The 19,512-nt window shown below is 45.3% G+C and overlaps 2 protein-coding genes across 15 annotated transcripts in view; one reads left to right on the plus strand and one right to left on the minus strand.

Moving 5' to 3' along the window:
• Positions 1–11,841, plus strand: part of ZXDC (ZXD family zinc finger C) — a 49,128-nt gene extending 37,287 nt beyond the window's left edge. For 2 of the 5 annotated variants that reach the window (XR_012498825.2, XM_074340454.2), the window contains 2 exons: positions 1,174–1,275; positions 10,228–11,841. Coding sequence is in view for 4 of the 5 variants with exons in the window: in XM_074340454.2 (XP_074196555.2) it covers positions 1,174–1,275; positions 10,228–10,314 (189 nt within the window). In the remaining variant the exon portion in view is untranslated. Of the gene's footprint in view, positions 1–1,173; positions 1,276–1,730; positions 1,867–10,227 lie in introns of those variants that run through there. The other 3 variants (XM_074340456.2, XM_074340457.2, XM_074340455.2) reach the window with 2 other exon arrangements.
• A 175-nt stretch (positions 11,842–12,016) lies between these two features.
• CFAP100 (cilia and flagella associated protein 100) overlaps positions 12,017–19,512 on the minus strand; it is a 62,964-nt gene continuing 55,468 nt past the window's right edge. For 4 of the 10 annotated variants that reach the window (XM_088797880.1, XM_088797877.1, XM_088797876.1 and 1 more), the window contains 3 exons: positions 15,883–16,018; positions 14,522–14,727; positions 13,055–13,428 (listed from right to left, as the gene is read on the minus strand). In XM_088797880.1, coding sequence (XP_088654006.1) covers positions 13,107–13,428; positions 14,522–14,727; positions 15,883–16,018 — 664 coding nt within the window. In that variant the 3' untranslated portion in view covers positions 13,055–13,106. Of the gene's footprint in view, positions 12,399–13,054; positions 13,919–14,521; positions 14,728–15,882; positions 16,019–19,512 lie in introns of those variants that run through there. The other 6 variants (XM_019719405.3, XM_074340459.2, XM_088797879.1 and 3 more) reach the window with 5 other exon arrangements.

Genomic DNA, 19,512 nt, shown 5'->3' on the forward strand with positions numbered 1-19,512 from the left:
GTAGCAAACCAGAGAAGCTGATGTCAGGGTTTCGTGGGGGCGGGACGTGTCTGCAGAGATAAGCAGGAAAACATGTCCCTTCCTTCCAGGTTTGGGGTCGGGTTTGGAGCAGGAAAGAGATGAAAGACTCTCCCAAGACAGAGGCAGTGGAGGTAGGGGAGACCTGGCCTAAGCTTCTGAACATGGTTAAGGCTGGCTGGTCAGAAGTGGAGAAGGCAGGATTGGAGGTTTTGAAATGGAAACTGTGGGGAAGCTGGTACCACTGGCAGAATAGGAACTACTTGAAAAAGGAGTAGTGGCTTTTTTCTAAGAGACATGCAGTTAAAGATGTCAGCTTTGAGGCAGAGAAACCTGGGTTTAATCCCTTATCTTTCCCTTACTAACTAGTATAGTCTTGGGGAAGTAACTTAAGCACTCTGGACCCCTGTTTTATTGTATATAAAATGGGAAGGATAGTGCTCAGTGCTTGATACACAATGTTCTTGAGACTGGAAGGAACGAGAGATGGTAATGGTGGCAATGGCACCAGGAGTTGAGTGGTGGGGGCTGTAGGCGGCCATGGCTGGATGTGCAGATAGAAGATGGTGAAGTGTTAAGCATTGTACCTTTTCCGAATTGGACCATTAGGGGCCTGGTAGCCTCCCGCTCTTGCTAAGACTTGTGATCTCTCTGGTCCCTTCCAGCTTGACTGAGGGCTGGGGCCAGGGCAGAGGTGAGTGTACTTGTGTGGTCTGAGAAGGCCGCTGGAGAGCAGTGAGGCCATGCAGGGAGGGACACTGGAAGGCTCGACCCGAGTTCAGAAATAATCCATGGGAGAGAAATTGGCACTTGGACTGAGGGGAGGTATATGAGTGTGGGAGAATGCCCGAGAGTTCCAGAAGGTGGGCCTACGAGTGAGGAGCAGCCAGATGGCAGGTGGTTCAGGCCTAGCTTAGCCCAATGGGCCTTGGACTGAGATCAAGGGGAGAGAATGAGGACCAGGAGGAGGGGCAAAGAAGCCCCTGATGCCAATTAGTTCTGAGTCCTCAGGCCTCAACTGGTTCCAGGTAAGGATACCTGGAATACAGTGGGTGGGACTGGTTTTACTGTGTATCATGATGACAGGACTCCTCAGGCTGAGGTAAAGAATGCTGCCATGCCCGGTTAATAAAACATGTGCTGTTGCCTCCCCAGGACGACCCTTCAGGTGAAGGAGTCTTGCCGTTGGTGCTCAGCCCACAGCCTTCCACCTCCCACCCCCTGTTCGCCATCGGTTTGCCCGTCTATGTACTCCAGGTCTGATGCTTTACAACTCTTTGGGTTTGTTAGTAAGACTGTCATGAAGCTTCTAGCTTCTGAGGCTGGTCACTAAAGTGGGCCTCAGCTGGAGACTCATTGGGCCAGGATGTTTGCTGTTTTCTAGGAAAGGTGGGTAAATGGCCAAGAAATAGAAGTCTAAGAATAAAGCTTAGATTTGCTCATCATTGTTCCTCCTACTTGTAAATAAGGTGAAATATACTCTCAAAATATTTTATATATAGAAATTCTAGTCACTTTCTCCTATGGGGAATAAGCTGGCCAGTTTCAACGTGTGAGAAAATAGACTCAGACAGATTAGTTTGCTTATGAGTATAGGTGGCTGTGGATAATTCAGATTTGGATATAAAATAATGAAAGTAGCTTATCAAATTTCTAACGATTAGGCTTAAATATATATATATTTTTTTTTTAATCTTTTTTTTTTTTTTTAGTTTCAGGTGCACAAGACAAAGTAATACTTAGACATTTATCATTTATATCCCTCAGACTGTGTGAATCCCCCCTCCTCCCATCCACTATCCATGTGACATTGCACAGAGCTATTACATTTCCTCTGAATCTATTTGTAATGCTGTACTCGGCTTCTTGTACATATATATATATATATATATATATACACACACACACACATATGTGTGTATATATATATATATTTACACACATATATATGTATATATATATATATATATATGTGTATATATATACATAAACTTGTAGTTGATATTCATTATTGTTCAGCTTCAGCTTCAGGTGTACAGTGCAGTGATCAGGCATCTACATCATCCCTGAGGTGGTGTCATTCAGGGTGTCTGGTCCCGCTCCCCACATAAGACCGCAGGATATGGTGAGGCCAAAAAGAAACACCCACGGAGCCATAGGTAGGGGAGTCATACTACTATAGTCTCACTGGAGGCTGGATTCACACGATGTGCGACCTGCTGTCCGCTTTTCTGCCAACTGACCGACGACTCTCCTCAACTCCAATCCCCAGCGCAGCTGCGGCAGTTATATTAGTGGCCAGTGGCTCAAGGGTTACAGCTGACGGCCAACTAGCCACAGCTGATGGCCATCTACTACCTGAGCCAGCACCTTTCCACAGGAGGCCGAGAGCCTGGAAACTGCTCTCTGGGGCTCTGTCCCCACATGTGGTCTCCCTAATGAGACAAGTGTCCGTCGGATACCCTACAAAATCTTTACAACATTATTGATTACATTTCCAAAACTAATTTTCAAAACCCCGTGGCCATCTTGTGGTTACTGACTGTTTTCTAATCCCCTCACCTTCCCCCTTATCCCCACCCCCCCTCCCATCTAACAACCCTCAGTTTTCCTCTATGTCTCCAAAACTGTTTCTGATTAGTTTCATTCACTTACTCTTTACTTTAGATTCCGCATATAAGTGAGATCATATGGTATTTGTCTCTCTCTGTCTGACTTATTTCACTTAACATAATGTTCTCTAGGTCCATCCATGTTGTTGCAAATGGTAAGATTTCTTTCTTCTTTATGGCTGCATAATACTCCATTGTATAAATGTACCACAGTTTCTTAATCCAGTCATCTACCGATGGGCATTTTAGTTGTTTCCATGTCTTAGCTATTGTGTATAGTGCTGCAATAAACATAGGAGTGCATAAAGTTTTTTGAATTAGAGTTTTGGATTTCTCTGGATAGATACCGAGGAGTGGAATTGCTGGATCATAAGGTAGTTCCATTTTCAGATTTTTGAGATACCTCCATACTGTTTTCCATAGTGGCTGCACCAATCTGCAATCCCACCAACAGTCCACAAGGGTTCCCTTTTCTCCACATCCGCGCCAGCACTTGTTGTTTGTTGATTTATTGATGATAGCCATTTTGACTGGGGTGAGGTGGTATCTCATTGTGGTTTTTATTTGCATTTCTCTGATGGTTAGTGAGGTTGAGCATTTTTTCATATGTCTGTTTGCCATCTGTATGTCCTTTTTAGAAAAATGTCTCCATGTCCTCTGCCCGTTTTTCAATTGGGTTGTTTGTTTTTTTGGAGTTGAGTTGAGTGAGTTTTTTTATAAATTTGTGATATTAATCCCTTATTAGATATATCATTGGCAAATATCTTTTCCCATTCAGTAGGATCCCTTTTTGTTTTATTGATGGTTTCCTTTGCTGTGAAAAAACTTTTTAGTTTGATGTAATCCCACATGTTTGTTTTTTCTCTTCCCTTGCTCCAGGGGATATATCAGTAAAAATCTTACTCCGAGTAATGTCTGTGAAATTTCTTCCTATATTTTCTTCTAGGAATTTTATGGTTTCAGATCTTACATTTAAGTCTTTAAGCCATTTTGAATTTATTTTTTTCTTTAAATTTAGTGATTTATTCTTTTTTTTTTAATTGGGGAAGGGGAACAGGACTTTATTGGGGAACAGCCTGTACTTCTAGCACTTTTCTTTTTCCCAAGTCAAGTTGTTGTATTTTCAGTCTTAGTTGTGCAGGGTGCCGCTCAGCTCCAGGTCCAGTTGCCGTTGCTAGTTGCAGGGGGCGCTGCCCACCATCCCTTGCGGGAGTCTAATTGGCAACCTTGTGGTTGAGAGCCCGCGCTCCAACCAACTGACTCATCTGGGAGCTCAGTGGCAGTTCAGCTCAGGTGCTGTGTTCAATCTTAGTTGCAGGGGGCGCTGCCCACCATCCCTTGCGGGACTTGAGGAGTTGAACCCGCAACCTTGTGGTTGAGAGCCCACTGGTCCATGTGGAAATCGAACTGGCAGCCTTCGGAGTTAGGAGCATGGAGCTCTAACCCCCAAAGCCACTGGGCCAGCCCCTTGAATTTATTTATTTATTTATTTTATTTTATTTTATTTATTTTTATTTATTTATTTATTTTTTTAATTTATTGGGGTGACAATTGTTAGTGGAATTACATAGATTTCAGGTGTACAATTCTGTATTACATCATCTATAAATCCCATTGTGTATTCACCACCCAGAGTCAGTTCTCCTTCCATCACCTTATATTTGATCCCCCTTACCCTCATCTCCTACCCCCTATCCCCCTTTTTTGTATATGGTGTAAGGAGGTGGTCCAGCTTCATTTTTTTTGCATGTGTCTGTCCAGGTTTCCCAGCACCATTTATTGAATAGACTGTCTTTACCCCACTGTACATTCTTGCTTCCATTGTCGTAGATTAAATGGCCATATAGGCATGGATTTATTTCTGGACTCTATTGTGTTCCATTGATCTATGTGTCTGTTTTGATGCCAGTACCATGCTGTTTTGATTACTGTAGCCTTGTAGTATAATTTGATGTCAGGTATCATTGTACGTCCCACTTTGTTCTTATTTCTCAAGGTTGTTGAGGCTATCCGGGGTCTTTTATGGTCCCATACAAATTTTAGGATTGTATGTTCTATTTCTGTGAAAAATGTTGTTGGTAGTTTGATAGGGATTGCCTTGAATATGTATATTGCCTTAGGCAGTATGGACATTTTAACTAGATTAATTCTTCCTATCCATGAACATGGTATGTGTTTCCATCTATTTGTATCTTTCATTTCTTTCTTCAGTGTCTTATAATTTTCTCAGTACAGATCTTTTACTTCTTTGGTTAAATTTATGCCCAGGTATTTTATAGTCTTTGGAGCAATTGTAAATGGGATTGTTTTTTTAATTTCTCCTTCTGATGTTTCATTATTGGTATATACAAATGCAACTGATTTCTGAATATTAATTTTGTATCCTGCTACTTTACTAAATTCATCTATCAGCCCTAATAGTTTCTTGGTGGAGTCTTTAGGGTTCTCTCTATATAGTATCATGTCATTTGCATATAATGACAATTTTACTTCCTCCTTACTAATTTGGGTGCCTTTTATTTCTTTTTCTTGTTTGATTGCTGTGGCTAGAACTTCCAGCACTATGTTGAATAGAAGTGGAGAAAGTGGGCAACCTTGCCTTGTTCCTGATGTTAAGGGGAATGGTTTTAGCTTTTCCCCACTGAGTATGATATTGGCTGTGGGTTTATCATATATGGCCTTGATTATGTTCAGATATGATCCCTCTATTCCCACTTTCTTAAGGGTTTTTATGATAAATGGCTGCTGAATTTTATCAAATGCTTTTTCTGCATCTATTGATATTATCATGTGATTTTTGTTTTTCATTTTGTTAATGTGGTGTATCACATTAATTGATTTGCGGATGTTGAACCACCCTTGCATACCAGGGATGAATCCCACTTAATCATGGTGTATGATCTTTTTAATGTATTGCTGAATTCCTTTCGCTAATATTTTGTTGAGGATTTTTGCATCTATGTTCATTAGAGATATCGGCCTGTATTTTCTTTTTTTGTGGTGTCTTTGATTTGGGGATCAGAGTGATAGTGGCTTCATAAAAAGTGTTTGGGAGCCTTCCCTCCTTCTGGATTTTTTGGAACAGTTTGAGGAGAATAGGTGATAATTCTTTTTTGAATGTTTTGTAAAATTCACCTGTAAAGCCATCTGGTCCAGGGCTTTTGTTTGTTGAGAGCTTGTTGATTACTGATTCAATTTCCCTGGTGGTAATCAGTCTATTCAGGTTTTCTGTTTCTTCTTGAGTTAGCCTTGGAAGGTTGTATGCCTCTAGAAAATTGTTCATTTCTTCCAGATTGTCAAATTTGTTGGCATATAGTTGCTCATAGTGATTTCTTAAAATTTTTTGTATTTCTGCAGTGTCTGTTGTCACTTCTCCTCTTTCATTTCTGATTTTATTAATTTGGATCCTCTCTTTTTTTTAATGAGTCTGGCTAAAGGTTTGTCAATTTTGTTTATCTTCTCTAAGAACCAACTCTTGGATTCATTGATCTTTTGTATGGTTTTTCTGGTTTCTATTTCATTTATTTCCACTCTGATCTTTATTATCTACTTCCTTGTACTCCCTTTGGGCTTATTTTGCCATTCTTTTTCCAGATCCGTTAAGTGTGAAGATAAATTGTTGATTAGTGATGTTTCTTGTTTCTTTAGGTAGGCCTGCAATGCTATGAATTTCCCTCATAGGACTGCTTTCACGGCATCCCATAGAGTTTGTGTTGTCGTGTTTTCATTTTCACTTGTCTCGAGATATCTTTTGATTTCTTCCTTGATCTCCTGGTTGACCCATTCATTATTTAGTAACATGTTATTCAGCCTCCATGAATTGGTGTGTGTTCCAGGTTTTTTCCTGTAGTTCATTTCTAATTTCATAGCACTGTGGTCAGAGAAGACAATTGGTATGATTTCAGTTTTCTTAAATTTATCAAGACTTGTTTTGTGGCCTAACATATGGTCTATCTTGGAAAATGTTCCATGTGTGCTTGAGAAGAACCTGTATTCTGCAGCTTTGGGGTGAAATGCTCTGAAATCCAAGTGGTCCAATGTGTCATTTAAGGCCGTTGTTTCCATATTGATTTTTTGTCTGGAAGACCTGTCCCTTGTTGTCAGAGGTGTGTTGAAGTCCCCTACTATGATAGTGTTACTGTTAATCTCTGTCTTTATGTCAGTCAATATCTGTTTTATATATTTAGGTGCTCCTATGTTGGGTGCATACATGTTTACTAGGGTTATGTCCTCTCGTCAGATTGATCCCTTTTTTATTATATAGTGCCCATCTTTGTCTTTTAATATGTTCTTCATTTTAAAGTCTATTTTGTCAGAAGTAAGTATTGCAACTCCAGCTTTTTTCTCATTTCCATTTGCATGAAATATCTTACTCCAACCCTTCACTTTCAACCTGTGTGTGTCTTTTGATCTGAGGTGAGTCTCTTGTATACAGCATATACAAGGGTCTTGCTTTCTTATCCACTCAGCCACCCTATGTCTCTTGATTGGAGCATTTAATCCGTTTACATTTTAAATGATTATTGATTGGTACATAGTTATTGCCATGTTTAAATTTGTAGTTCGATTGTTTTCATCTTTCTTCTATTTACAGAAGTCCTTTTAGTATTTCTTGCAATGCTGGCTTGGTGGTAATAAATTCCTTTAGCTTATTCTTTTCTGGGAAGCTCTTTATCTCTCCATCAACTTTAAATGATAGCCTTGCTGGATAAAGCAATCTAGGTTGTAGGCCTTTGTTTTTCATCACTTTGAGTACCTCCTGCCACTCCCTCCTGGCCTTCAATGTTTCTGCAGAAAAGTCATTTGATAGTCTTATGGGAGTTCCCTTATATGTAACCCTCTGTCTTTCTCTTGCTGCTTTTAGGATTCTCTCTTTGTTTTTAACCTTTGCCATTTTAACTGTAATGTTAAATGTCTTGGTGTGGACCTGTTTGGGTTTATCCTGGTTGGAACTCTCTGCACTTCCTGGGCTTGTATGTTGGTTTCCTTCATGAGGTTAGGGAAGTTTTCGGACATTATTACTTCAAATATGCTCTCAATCCCTTGCTTCTTCTCTTCACCTTCTGGTATTCCTATGATGCACATGTTGTTGTGCTTGATGTTATCCCACAGGTCTCTTAAACCATCTTCATTGTTTTTTATTCTTTTTTCTTTCTGTTGTTCTGTTTGGGTGATCTCTGCTAACTTGTCTTCTAAGTCACTAATTCGATCCTCTGCTTCATCTAACCTGCTGTTAATTCCTTCAAGTGAGTTCTTTATTTCGGTAATTGTGTTCTTTAGTTCTAACTGGTTGTTCATTATGATTTCTGTATCCTTTATGTCATCTCTAAGCTCCTTAAACTTTCTTACCATCAGTGTTCTGAGCTCTGTCTCTGATAGGTTGGTTACCTCTGTTTCATTTGATTCCATTTCTGGAGGTTTCTTCTGTTCTTTTATTTGGGACATGTTTCTTTGTTTCCCATTCTGGCTGACTCTCTGTGTTGGCTTCGATGTATTAGGTAGATCCCCTAGAGTTCTTAGTTCTTGCTGGGTTATCTTATGTAGTATGTGTCCTTTATATTTGACTTGCACTACTTCATTCTTCTCCTCTGCGTGTGCTCCAAAGGTCACTCTTGTGTTGTGTTTATTGTCCTGTTAAAGAAGATCTTTAATTGCTTTTCGCTTATGAGTAGGTGGGGTTAACTCCTAGGCTGACTAGTTGTAAGACTGGCTCTGCCCACCGATGGGTGTTCTGCTGCTAGAGGGTTGACTGCTGAAATGAGGCTTGGCCCCTATGGCCTCTTTTGCCTGTAGAGAATTCCCTCTGGGTGTGTCACTTGTAGGTCAAACCGGGTAGTACTCTGGTTTGATCTGGAGTTGGCTTCTGGGTGTGTTGAACCTTGCGCCTCTTAAGCTGGGCCCTGGTAGGGCAATTTCAGAACAAAGCAAATTACCAAGCACAACAACAACAAAGAAAAAATAAATACATTCACATGTAAAAACAACCGACAACCCACACTCAACACAGGCAAAGATATCAAAGATATAAAGACAAAGCAAAACAAAAAAAAAGCAGCGCCAGTCTTGCCTTAAGCCCACCAAGTAATCTCCAGGTTGTCCTCTGCTATACCAAAGAGTCCTCTGTGTATTGTGCAGGCAGAGTTGGTCACCTGGTGCCCAGAGTGACGTTGGGACTGCAGATTTAGATGAGTGGGGCTGAGGGGTCTGAATGGTAGTTTCTACAAAGTCAGTGCAGTTTCTGCTCTTGGCTGCACATGTGCACACTGAGAGTAGCACCACCAGCCCTTTGCCCAGGTCTCCTGAGTCTTAGGGCACTTCTCTGTGTGTGTGTGTGTGTATGTGTTTATGGCAGATTTCTGAGCTGCTGAAAGCCCAGAGCTGAGGCTGCTGCTTACTGCTGATCCCTGGGAGTGTCTCTGCATTTGTAATTGCCCTGCCCTAGGCAGGCCAGAAAAGGTGGTGGCTGGGGGTGGAGGAGTCTTTTGTCTCCCAGCCCAGGAAAAATCACACTCTCCCCAGCCTCTTCCCTGGGTCAGAGCTGCATGCTGGTCTTCCCAGAGCCTGAGCACTAAGGCTCCTCTGTAATTTGACACTGCTCTTCAGTTCAGGGGCCAGTTTAAGTCTCTGGAAGGGCGGGGATAGGACTGGGAGAGTGGGGGGCGGGGCCCAGGAATGGAGTTTGTGTCCTTTGTCTGACCTAGGGCCCAGCTGGAGGTCTCAGCTGAGGTTATTGCCTCAAATGCTGGATATGCTGCCTCCTTGGTGGGAGAGATCAGCTGTGGGACGCAGGGAAAGAGCCCACCTCCTGGCTTTTGTGTTCTCTGTTCCCTCCTGGGATCCCCTGCCTTAAATGTATGTTTTAAAAAATCCATACAAATAGTAATTTTAGTTTTCTTGTATTCAAGTTTGGCCGTTACACATTTTCCTTAATGTCAAAAATAAATATTGAATGACGTGCTGGTGTGATGAGGGGGTGGGGGGGGTCAGGGCTCCCAGACTGCTGAGATGGGGGTAAATTGGAAGGTGGTTTGGTACCACATATCCAGAAAGTCTCATCAGTGTCTACTGCATTCTATCTGGCATTCCACTCAGGAGATCACTCCTAAAGAAATCAGGTAGGATATAAATAGCCCAATGCTGGTCGTCGTGGCCCTGAATCTAATGATGTAGGAATGTTTCTCTAGTAGGAGGAGATGGAATAGATGGGTGATGGTGCAGCCGTGTGGCCAGAAGCCTGGTCATCCACTGGTGATGCAGATAGACACCTAGTAACTGGGAAAGGGGCTTCCCACATAAAAAAGTAGGGGGAAAAAGGGTTACAAGTTAAACAAGGACAGTCTCATTTTTGAGAAAACGTACAACACAGTATTGAGTTTATTTTTCCTTATTTTTGTTTATATTTAAACTTCATTTTTCAAGACACATATGTTTAAAATAATGGGGGGAAACAAGTTCTTTTTAATTGAGAAAGTTCAGAAGCACCCTACTGGCTGGCCCTTCAGTTGGTGAGTGGCTGCAAGGCTACCTTCTATGAAGTGGTCCTGCACTGCCTCAGCACTTCTCTCTGCCCCCCTCACTACTCTGCTTTGTTTTGCAGGAGGTTCTTCCTGCAGCTGAAGGGGCTGCTGGGCCTGAGGACATGCACTGCACAGGCAGCACTATCAACCTGCGGAACCTGCAGTGAAAGCAGGCCTCTGAGGGCGATGCTTCTAGTCTGTGTCCCCACAAGATTCTGTTACGTGATCTTACAAACCACTTGGTTTCTGCTCAGAAGGCCAGCCTCGTTCTTCAGAGACTTTTGGGTACATTTATTGACAATGTTTTTCTTACATTCTATCAGGAACCAGTTTGGGGCTGTATTATTTGAAACTGCCTTGTCCAAGTAAGTGCTTCGGTGAGGCAGGGAATGCCTTCCAAGCAAAGCACACACCTCTTCTGTAATTGCCTATGTCCATATATCCTTTGTCCTATTAGATCTAAGCCATGAAGCACTTGTTGCATTTAAAAGACAGACTTGGGCAGGAAATAGAGTACAGGTTCCCTAGTGAAATACAACTTTATCTGTAGTAACCAGCTTTGGTGTTTTCAGCATTTGCCCTGAGAGAGATCTAGAAATCCTATTTTCCTTTTTTGAGAGCTGTGTAACAGGTCATTTCCAAACCCTTGGGTGGTGGTCATGGTGGGGTTGATTTTGTCACATTGTGAAGCAGAAGTGGGCCTGTTGTCACAGAAAGCCAAATTCTAATCCATGTTCTGGCAGACCAGGCGGGTAACTGCTGTGAGAGGAAAATACTGGGGGTGAAGTGGGCATATCGGGGCCCTGTTAGCAAGCCCTCCGTGTAGACGAAATTTCAACCATATAGTTTGGGGATGGTTGATTTAAAACTTTCAGAATAATTTTTCTAATTTCTGTATTTGGGTGTTACATTTAATAGTAATTTGACAGTGATTTATAAAGTAACATTCTGAAACTAAATTATGCGCAGGATTACAATGATGGCATGTCTATGTCTTTGTGGAGGTTGAAGATGTGCATATCATATTACTGTGTATTTTTATAGAGTAATGTCTGTCTTGCAAAAGGAGACGAGTTGATAACCTTGCACTATTTATTTGTTAGTTAACGGACTGGACATGGTCACTCAGAAATGCTGTGTTTTCCTTGTGCCTTTTGAAGTGTGTGTTTATTCAGATGCTATTTTGGTTCTTAGACTTGGAATCATCTAAATTCTGCCTGTCTGTTTCTTTGTTTCTTGAATTTTTGGACTTGGGCTTTTGGGAGTGACCCCAGCATTGCATTGTGACTCCTCTCTCTGTCCTGTTTAAAGGTGCCATCTACTTCAGAGTGCTTCTCTACCCAAAGGAATTCAGGCCCCATTTATAAGTGTTCTTACAGAACTCTGTGCTGCGTCACAGACTACAGTTCTGGGCCTACCTGGCACCTCATCTTCCAGGTCCTCCAGAAGCCCCCTCCTTCCACAAGGAGCCAGGCCAGTCTGCCAGTGTGACCTTGGAAGCTGGGTGGCCTGGTAGCCACACTGCACTGGCTTCTGAATGAGGACGTGTCACTGGACCTTTCTCCCGCATGTCCCCCAGTGAATGTCCACCACCGAGTGATTGGTACTAGCTGTTAGTTTTCTGGGCACTGAGGTTCCTTGCTGGCAATGGCTCCAACTCCTAGTGCAAATAAAAGTTTTTGTATAGTCACGCACTGAAGATTTTGCTTGGCTTAATTTAAGGAACTGTGAGTAGTGTTGAAGTCATTTTTTCCTTCAGTTAGTAGTATTAACCATTCTATATGCTCAGCTTGCTGCTTACTTTTGTCTTTTCATTGGGGCTAAGCCCCACCCCACACCCCACAGTGGAATTGGCTTTTGTCGCTCCAAGCAGTCATTTAGATGGGAGCCAAGATGGGCTCCTCCCCTCAAGAATTTGCGTATAGTTAAATGATTCAGGACGGGTGCTAGCATTTGGTAACAGGGTCTGCCTCCTTAAACAGGCCTTAGACACCAAAGAGTCATGGGGTTTATTTCACATGAGTAAGGAAATGTACAGCATGAGACCATGAGGGGCACAGGGATACAGCCCTGACGCAGCCTTGCATGCGTCCTGCTGCCCTCTGTCCCGTGCCGTCAGCCAGACCAGCGGCTGCAGTTAGGTGAAGAAGAACAGCTGTTCCTGCTTGTCTTTGTCTAGGGACTTGTGCTCAGGCTCCTCCGAGGTTTTCAGGGCCGGGGGCTGGGAGCGGCATACCAGCCTTCTGCCTCTCTGCAAAGGAAGCGGACTCTCTGAGCCTCTGCCTGTGGCCTCAGTGCACCAAAGGTGCCACCTAGATGCCGAGGTTACGCCTCTGCCTCCAGCATGCTAGGAGGCTGTGGAGCTGGGGCTGTGGGGCCCTGTGGACTGTCTCAGCCTCTGGTCACTCCTGGTCAGCCACAGGCTGAGGGCTGGAGTTGCTGAGCTGACTGAGGATATGAGTCTGTCCAGCACTAAAGCCTGTGCCCTGGGGTGCCAGCTCCTACATGTGTGAGGGTCAGTGGCAGGGGGAACACCTGGAAACACAGATGGGAAATACTGGGCTAAACAGAGGGAACCTATTTCTTGCTGTGGGAGTTCTTGGGGGACCCTTCAGTGTCTGTCATTCCCCACAGGACAGTGGAAAGTGCTGGTCTGTTCCTGGGGGTCATGGCAATCAGCTTCGTTTGTTGGGGGCCATGTTCAGGCACGGTCCTGCTTTAGAGATCACACCGCCTGTTGCCAGGGCCAGAAGGCAAGTGGCTGCTCCTGCCCGTTTGCTGTGGGGTAGAAGTCTTGGGACACAGCAGTCAGGGGGGACACCTAGTGACGAAATGAACTTGGCCTGGGGTATAGGTTGTGTGGTGGGACCCTGGGGATACTGAGCTGTTCGTGCCAGCTCTCTGAGCTGAGGGCCTATACCTGGGAGGGCTGGGAAGGCATGGCCAGGCCAGTCACTGACTAGGAGTGTGTATAGAAGGGCTTCTGGAGGATGGGGATGGCAGCCCTTGGGCAGCAGGGGCAGTGGACCCAGGCACAGGAGACCCTGCTCCACACTGGTCTTGCTCTCATGGCCCTAGAACCCTTGTAATAGCATTTGCAAAGGCAGCCAGGCTTGGCTGGAAGCCCCGCAGTGCTTGGTCGTGGGTCCCTTCCCAGGCAGTGACTCCCCAGGGCCACCCTACCCACCTTCTTTTTGATCTCTGCCTGGGCCCGGGCTTGGGCCCGTTGCAGACGCTCCTCCTGCAGCTGCTTCTGCATCTTGGCCTTCTCTTCCCGGATTCTGGGTGGCAGTGGCAGCAAAAGATGGATTAAGGACTGGAGGGGCCAGGGGACGCTGCCAGCTCCTCTTCCCAGCTCTTTCCTGCACAGTCCTCAGGCCATGGCCTACCCTCTAATGAGAAAACTCCCCTCTCCTCTCCACCCTTCCCTGCTAGGGCAGGGCCTTGGTTCTGCTCCTGCTCCTTGGAAGTGGGGGGGTGTCCCAGTTCTGGGCTCCTCTGGGAGATCATTTAAGGGTCATCATCTCATACACTCAGGAGGTCCAGGTTCCTGGAACCCCATCCCTGGTCACTGATCCACGTGCCCATGGCTTTCCCATTGTCACCCTTGAAGGCCTAGCCCCAGCAAGGTTAGTAGTCTTGTTTCCTTCCTGTCTGTATTTCTGGTCCTCGAACCTTTGCCCAGTGTCTGCTCTGAGTACCAGCGACACAGGAAGAACCCCTGTACTTACGGTAGAGACACATGACTGCAGATGGCTGTGTCTCAGGGCTCTGCACAGAAGTAAATGAATGAGGCAGTCCACAGGCCAGAGGAATCACAGCCCCTGGAAGTCACCTGCACCCCGCTGGGCCTGTGGGGAGTTCCCGGGCCTCCTCTTGGAGGACGGGCCCACACCACCCGTGTGCAGTGCTCTGACACTGCCAGCTTTGCCTTTATGCCCCTGCCACTGAACCCTGGGCCCCCAGCTGCTTCCCAAGTCTCCGCACTTTCCCTACCCTGGGCTCTGGCAGTGCCAGCCTCTCTCCCTCCAATCCAGCCAGGAAAATGGCCATTGCTGTCCCTTGTCCTTGGGGGTGAGGCTGTGCTGGGCACACCTCCCTTTGGCTCCTGGGTTCCCTGACTCCCCAACATCCCTCTCTCCACAAGAGGGGCTTCTGTCACTGGGGTTGAGTTGGGTGTTCCCTCCAGATTCCCCCAGACCCCTGGCTTCTGGCTCTCCCAGCATGGGGCATGAGGGTCCTGTCTCTTGGTTCAGGAGCTCTTGGAGGGCAAGGCACCTGGGCCAGCCTGGAGTGGAAGAAGGGCTGTGGAGGGTGGCCTCGGCCTCAGGGCCCTCTCTGTGTGAGGCTGCTGGGCGGAGTCTGGGCCCTCACCTCTGGCGCCGCTCCTTCTCCTTGGCCTTCTCGGCCTGCTCAATTTTGACCTGGGGCACACGCTCCAGGTTCTCAAGCAGCTCATCCAGCTGTTGCTCAATGATGGTCAGCATCTGCACAGTGCCCAGGTTGGACTCCTGCTGGGTGCCGACACAGTTCCGGTACACATCCAGCACCTTGTGGTTCAGACTCTCCAGCACCTTGTCCTGCGAGATGGCAGGCCTCCATCGGGATTTTGCGGGCCTGTGCCCGCTCACACTCCATGGTCTACCAGGCCTCTTGCCCTAGGTGAGGTATGGTGGACCTCGCTGGGGCCCAGCCCGGCACAGGTGGGCACTCAGGAAGCATGGGGAAAACAGAACCTGGACACCTGGACTCTCCTTGGCGAGAGGTGTGACCCCCTCGCCCTCCTGTGGTCAGCCAAGTCCTGGGTTCCAGCCCTACAGGCTCAGGCCTGTGCCTCGGCCCCTTCCCCAGCTACCTCAGTGTGCCCACTGACTCCCAGTTCCCTCCTCCAGGGAGCCCTCCTGTTCTGCCCCTGCACTGACCTCATTTCCCCACAGGACCATATCGTGTGACCAACTTTCTGTGTGGCCCTGGGCAGATGAACTCCCCTCTCAGCCTGTTCTGACACTGAGAAAGCAGTTAATGACCCCTGCCGCACAGAGTAGGCCTGAGGCTTAAATGAGGGACAGCAGGCAAAAAGACTTAGGCGAGGCGTGCCCTGTGTTGTCTGGCAGCAGGCTGGATGCACTGGCCTGCTCATTGTGGCATCCCTTGTACCTGACCTAGTACCTGGCACACTCAACAGGAATTTGAATGAATAAGGAAGCTGGATCCACATGGCCCTTTGCATGCTGTTAGGAAGGGTGTGTGCCAAATCCTGGTCCCACTGCCTGGAACTTCCCCGGCCTTCTGTGTCCTCAGAATTCTCTAACCCACCCAGCCTGACCTGGGGATGTGCCTGTCTTCCTCCCAGCAAGGTCACCTTCTGGGTACATTGTATATGTTTAAGAAGCAGACATATTTGTTGAAGGAATGGAGGAGGGGCGTTGGGCAGGTGAACAGCCATGGGGCAGAAATACAAAGTGGCTTGGGTTTGGGGACCAAACGCCTTCTCCAGCCAGTGCCCTTAGGTCAGGTCCACAGAGCCTGGAAGGTGGCAAGGGGCCACAGCAGCCCCAGAGCACAGCCAAGCCTGGGGTTTTGCTTCCCTGCTATCAGAGCTCCATGCACTGGGTCACATCCCAGAAGGTGCCTGGAATGGATAGCACTTCCCCACCCCTCCGCCTGCCACCAGTATGTGGCACCTGCACTCTTTCCACTCCCACGGCCCGCTAGCTGCGATCTGGGGGGCTTACCTCCTGAGCACCCTTGTACTTGCCGAAATGGAAGACTCGGGCTTTGAGCTCCAGCTCAGCGGCAGTCTCCTCCTCCTTGGTGATGGACATCATCAGTGTGGTGATCCACTGCTTCAGCTGGTTGACCTCCCTGTCCCTGGATGGGGGACCAGTAGGGCCCTGCTCACTCAGCACGGCCCTGGGCACTTCACCACTCTGAACCTGACACCCGGCCCCCCACACACACACCCCTGCGGCCGCTGTCCTGAGGGCTAAAGGACCATGACTGCAAAGTGCATGTCCAGGGGTCAAAGGTGCTGTGAGATGCAGCGGTTAAATTTATGATCTTTAACAATTGACACTAAAAAAAAAAAAAAAAGTTTTTAGTATATGCACAAAGTTGTACATCATCACCATAACTTAATTTTAGAACATTTTTATCACCCAGAGAGAAACACAGTATCCATTAGCAGTCATTCCCCATTTTTGCCTCTCCTCTTACTTTGTCTCTTTCCTGGGCATTTTATAAACATGGAGCTATACACATGCCTTTTGTGTCTGACTATGATTCAACGCAATTTTTTAAGGTACATCTAAGTCACATATCAGAACTTAATTCCTTATGACCACATAGTAGTCCATTGTGTGGACAGACCACACTGCTGACCCACTCATCCATAGAAGGACATGGTGGTTTCTGCATTTTGGCTCTTGGGAATAATATTGCTATGAACGTTCACAGACAGGTTTTTGTGAAGACATGTTTTCAGTTCTCTTAGGTATATACTGGGGGTGCCAAAACAATGTATACACATTTTAAGCAATGTTATCTATGTATTACTTTTCGAAGTTGAATTACAGTAGCAATAGATAGTATGACATTTGCTCAAAAGATGGCATTAAATCAAATGAATGCTAGCGTCACCATGCAACAGACAGGACCGTCAAAGAAAATGGTGGAAGCACGGTTGTTTGAGAAGCACAAGACCATTTTGAAGTATTTGAAATTTTAAAACGTTCTCCTGACTTAACACTCCTTGACTTCTATCTATGAGGGACCTAAAGGATGTGGTGTACTGTAGAAAACTGGCTACACTGGCAGTTCTTTGGGAAGAAATTGAAATGGTATGCGCAGCATACAAGTGGACACTTGGGTCAACGTTGCTCAAGCAGTAGTTCGCCGTAATCAGAAGTGTGTGGACACTGATGGTAACCATTTTGAGCACCTCTTGTAATTGCAGAAGTCAAATGTGACTTGTATTCATCTTTTTTTCCCCACTTTTTTTTATTTTATTAGTTTCAGGTGCACAAGACAAAGTAATACTTAGACGTTTATCATTTATATCCCTCACACTGTGTGAACCTCCCTCCCCCATCCACTATCCCTCTGACATCGCACAGAGCCATTACATTTCCACTGTCTCTATTCCTAATGCTGTACTCCACTTCTTGTAAGTATATACATACATACATACATATACATATATATGTATGTATAAAATTATAGTTGGCATTCATTATTGTTCAGCTTCAGGTGTACAGTGCACTGATCAGGCATCTACATCATCCCTGAGGTGGTCTCCCAAATGTGACACGTGTCCATCGGATACCCTACAAAATCTTTACAACATTATTGATTACGTTCCCCAAATTAATTTTCAAAACCCTGTGGCCATCTTGTGGTTACCGACTGTTTTCTTTTGTTATTGGTATATATTGAGTATTGCAATTGTAATACAGTTTTTTCTTTTCTTAAAATGTGTGTACTTTTTCTGGCACCCTTTGTATTTAGGAATCGAATTGCAACAATCAATTTTTAAATGGTATAATAAATTTTATATTGGAGTTCCCCAAGCTGCAGTCCTGGCTCAAGCATGGGTTCATCCAGTGCAGGCAGCTGCATGCAAGTCCTCGTCATAGTGACCACATGGACTTCTGGCCACTTCGCCAGCCGTGCCTGGTAGGCCCATAGGTGTCCCCCTACCCTCACAATGATTTTGTGGCTATCCTTTTGTTGATAGAACCTACTGACATTTTCTCAACCTTAAGCAAAGTGTCATGGGCTGCTGGTGTTTTGCCCACTGGGGGTCCCATGGTCTGTCACATGCACTGCCACAGACATGCAGGCCACAGCCACACAGCAACCCCTTAGGCTGCACTCCTGCTATGGGGCCAAGGACAAACCAGAAGCCTGTGTGTGTGAGGGGTACTGAGCTGGTCTGGCTAGTTCTTCTAGGCCGAGGCTCAGAGGGGGTAGCCAGAGAGCCACATGCAACTCACACACACACCCCACCTGCCTGGGCACTGGTAGGGCACAAGCAGGTCTCCTAGGGTGACCACAGAGAGCACCACCTGGTGTCAGGCCCAACTTCCCTCCAACGCTGAGTGCCCACTGCAGGGACATGCATCCGGAGTCAGTGGTACATTTCATAAAGGATACATGCTTGCATTTGGCTTTAACCAAATTTTTAATCCTTAGCTTTCAATGGCTTAACTGGTCAGTGTGCTATGCTACAGCTGGCACTGTGCTGCTTCACTTCTACCCTTCTTTGTTATATGGACATGGTGTGGTGTTTTTTTGTTTTTCTATTTCTTTTCCAGGTGATTGGGATAATTTCCCCCTACTAGTTCTCTTTAAGTGTAAAATTATTGGGTCACAATCTTTTCTCCTCAACTAGATCCCACCTGCAATTTACAGGAAGTGCAGAGGCGAGGCACTTGGAACAAGCTGCTCAGTATTGATCCCCAGACTGGCGTGCATATCACTGGCATGTTTGTCAGAAATGCAGAGTCCAGGCCTTGCCCGGGACCTGCCCCATCAGAGACTTTATTTTACAAGATCCCTGGGGAAGTCCAGCACACAGAGTCTGAGGAGCACTTTCCTGCCAGAAAAATGACAGGGTTTTTCCAAGTGGACTGCAGGGGGACAACAAAATGGAGAGGGACCCTATAGATCAAAAGAGATTTAAAGACACAACCAAATGCAGAGTGTTATCTTGTTTGGATTCTAATTCAAACTTCTTAAAAACACCATCACTTATGGATTATGGATATTAAATATTAAAGATTACTGTGGTTTTTTTTAGATATGATGATAGTATTGAGATTATGTTAAAGAGCCCTATCTTTAGAGATATCTACTGAAATATTTACAGATGAAATGATACAGTGCCTGGAATTTGCTTCAAAATAATAAAGGGAGATGGGGAAGTGAGTAGGGTCCAGGTGAAAGGAGATTGGCTATGAGTTGAACACTGCTGAAGCTGGTGATGGGACTGAGGACTCATTATACTATTCTCTCTATTTTTGTATGTTTATATGTTTGAAATTTTCTTAAAGCTATTGGGATGAATTGGAGAAGTTATAAGAAGTTTTTGAAAAAGTAACAAGAAAGAAGATTCCTTCATAAATAGCTAGAAACATATAACCAGAAAGTTTACTGGAGTGGTATTAAAGAAAACAACCAACATGAAATGTGAGTAACAGTCATTCAGAAGACCAAACAAAATAGAGTTTCTTACAGGAATAGCAGCAAAAAGAACAAAAACAAAATATTTTTAATACAGGAAGATAGCAGAGTAGGAAGCAGCAGGAATCTGTCTCCCCAATCTAGACAGCAATCACACTGGCAGAATCTGATAAAACCATTTT

The sequence above is a fragment of the Rhinolophus sinicus genome, chromosome 4 (genome assembly GCF_057876585.1).
Source record: "Rhinolophus sinicus isolate RSI-liver-muscle chromosome 4, RSI-T2T, whole genome shotgun sequence".
Lineage (NCBI taxonomy): Eukaryota > Metazoa > Chordata > Mammalia > Chiroptera > Rhinolophidae > Rhinolophus > Rhinolophus sinicus.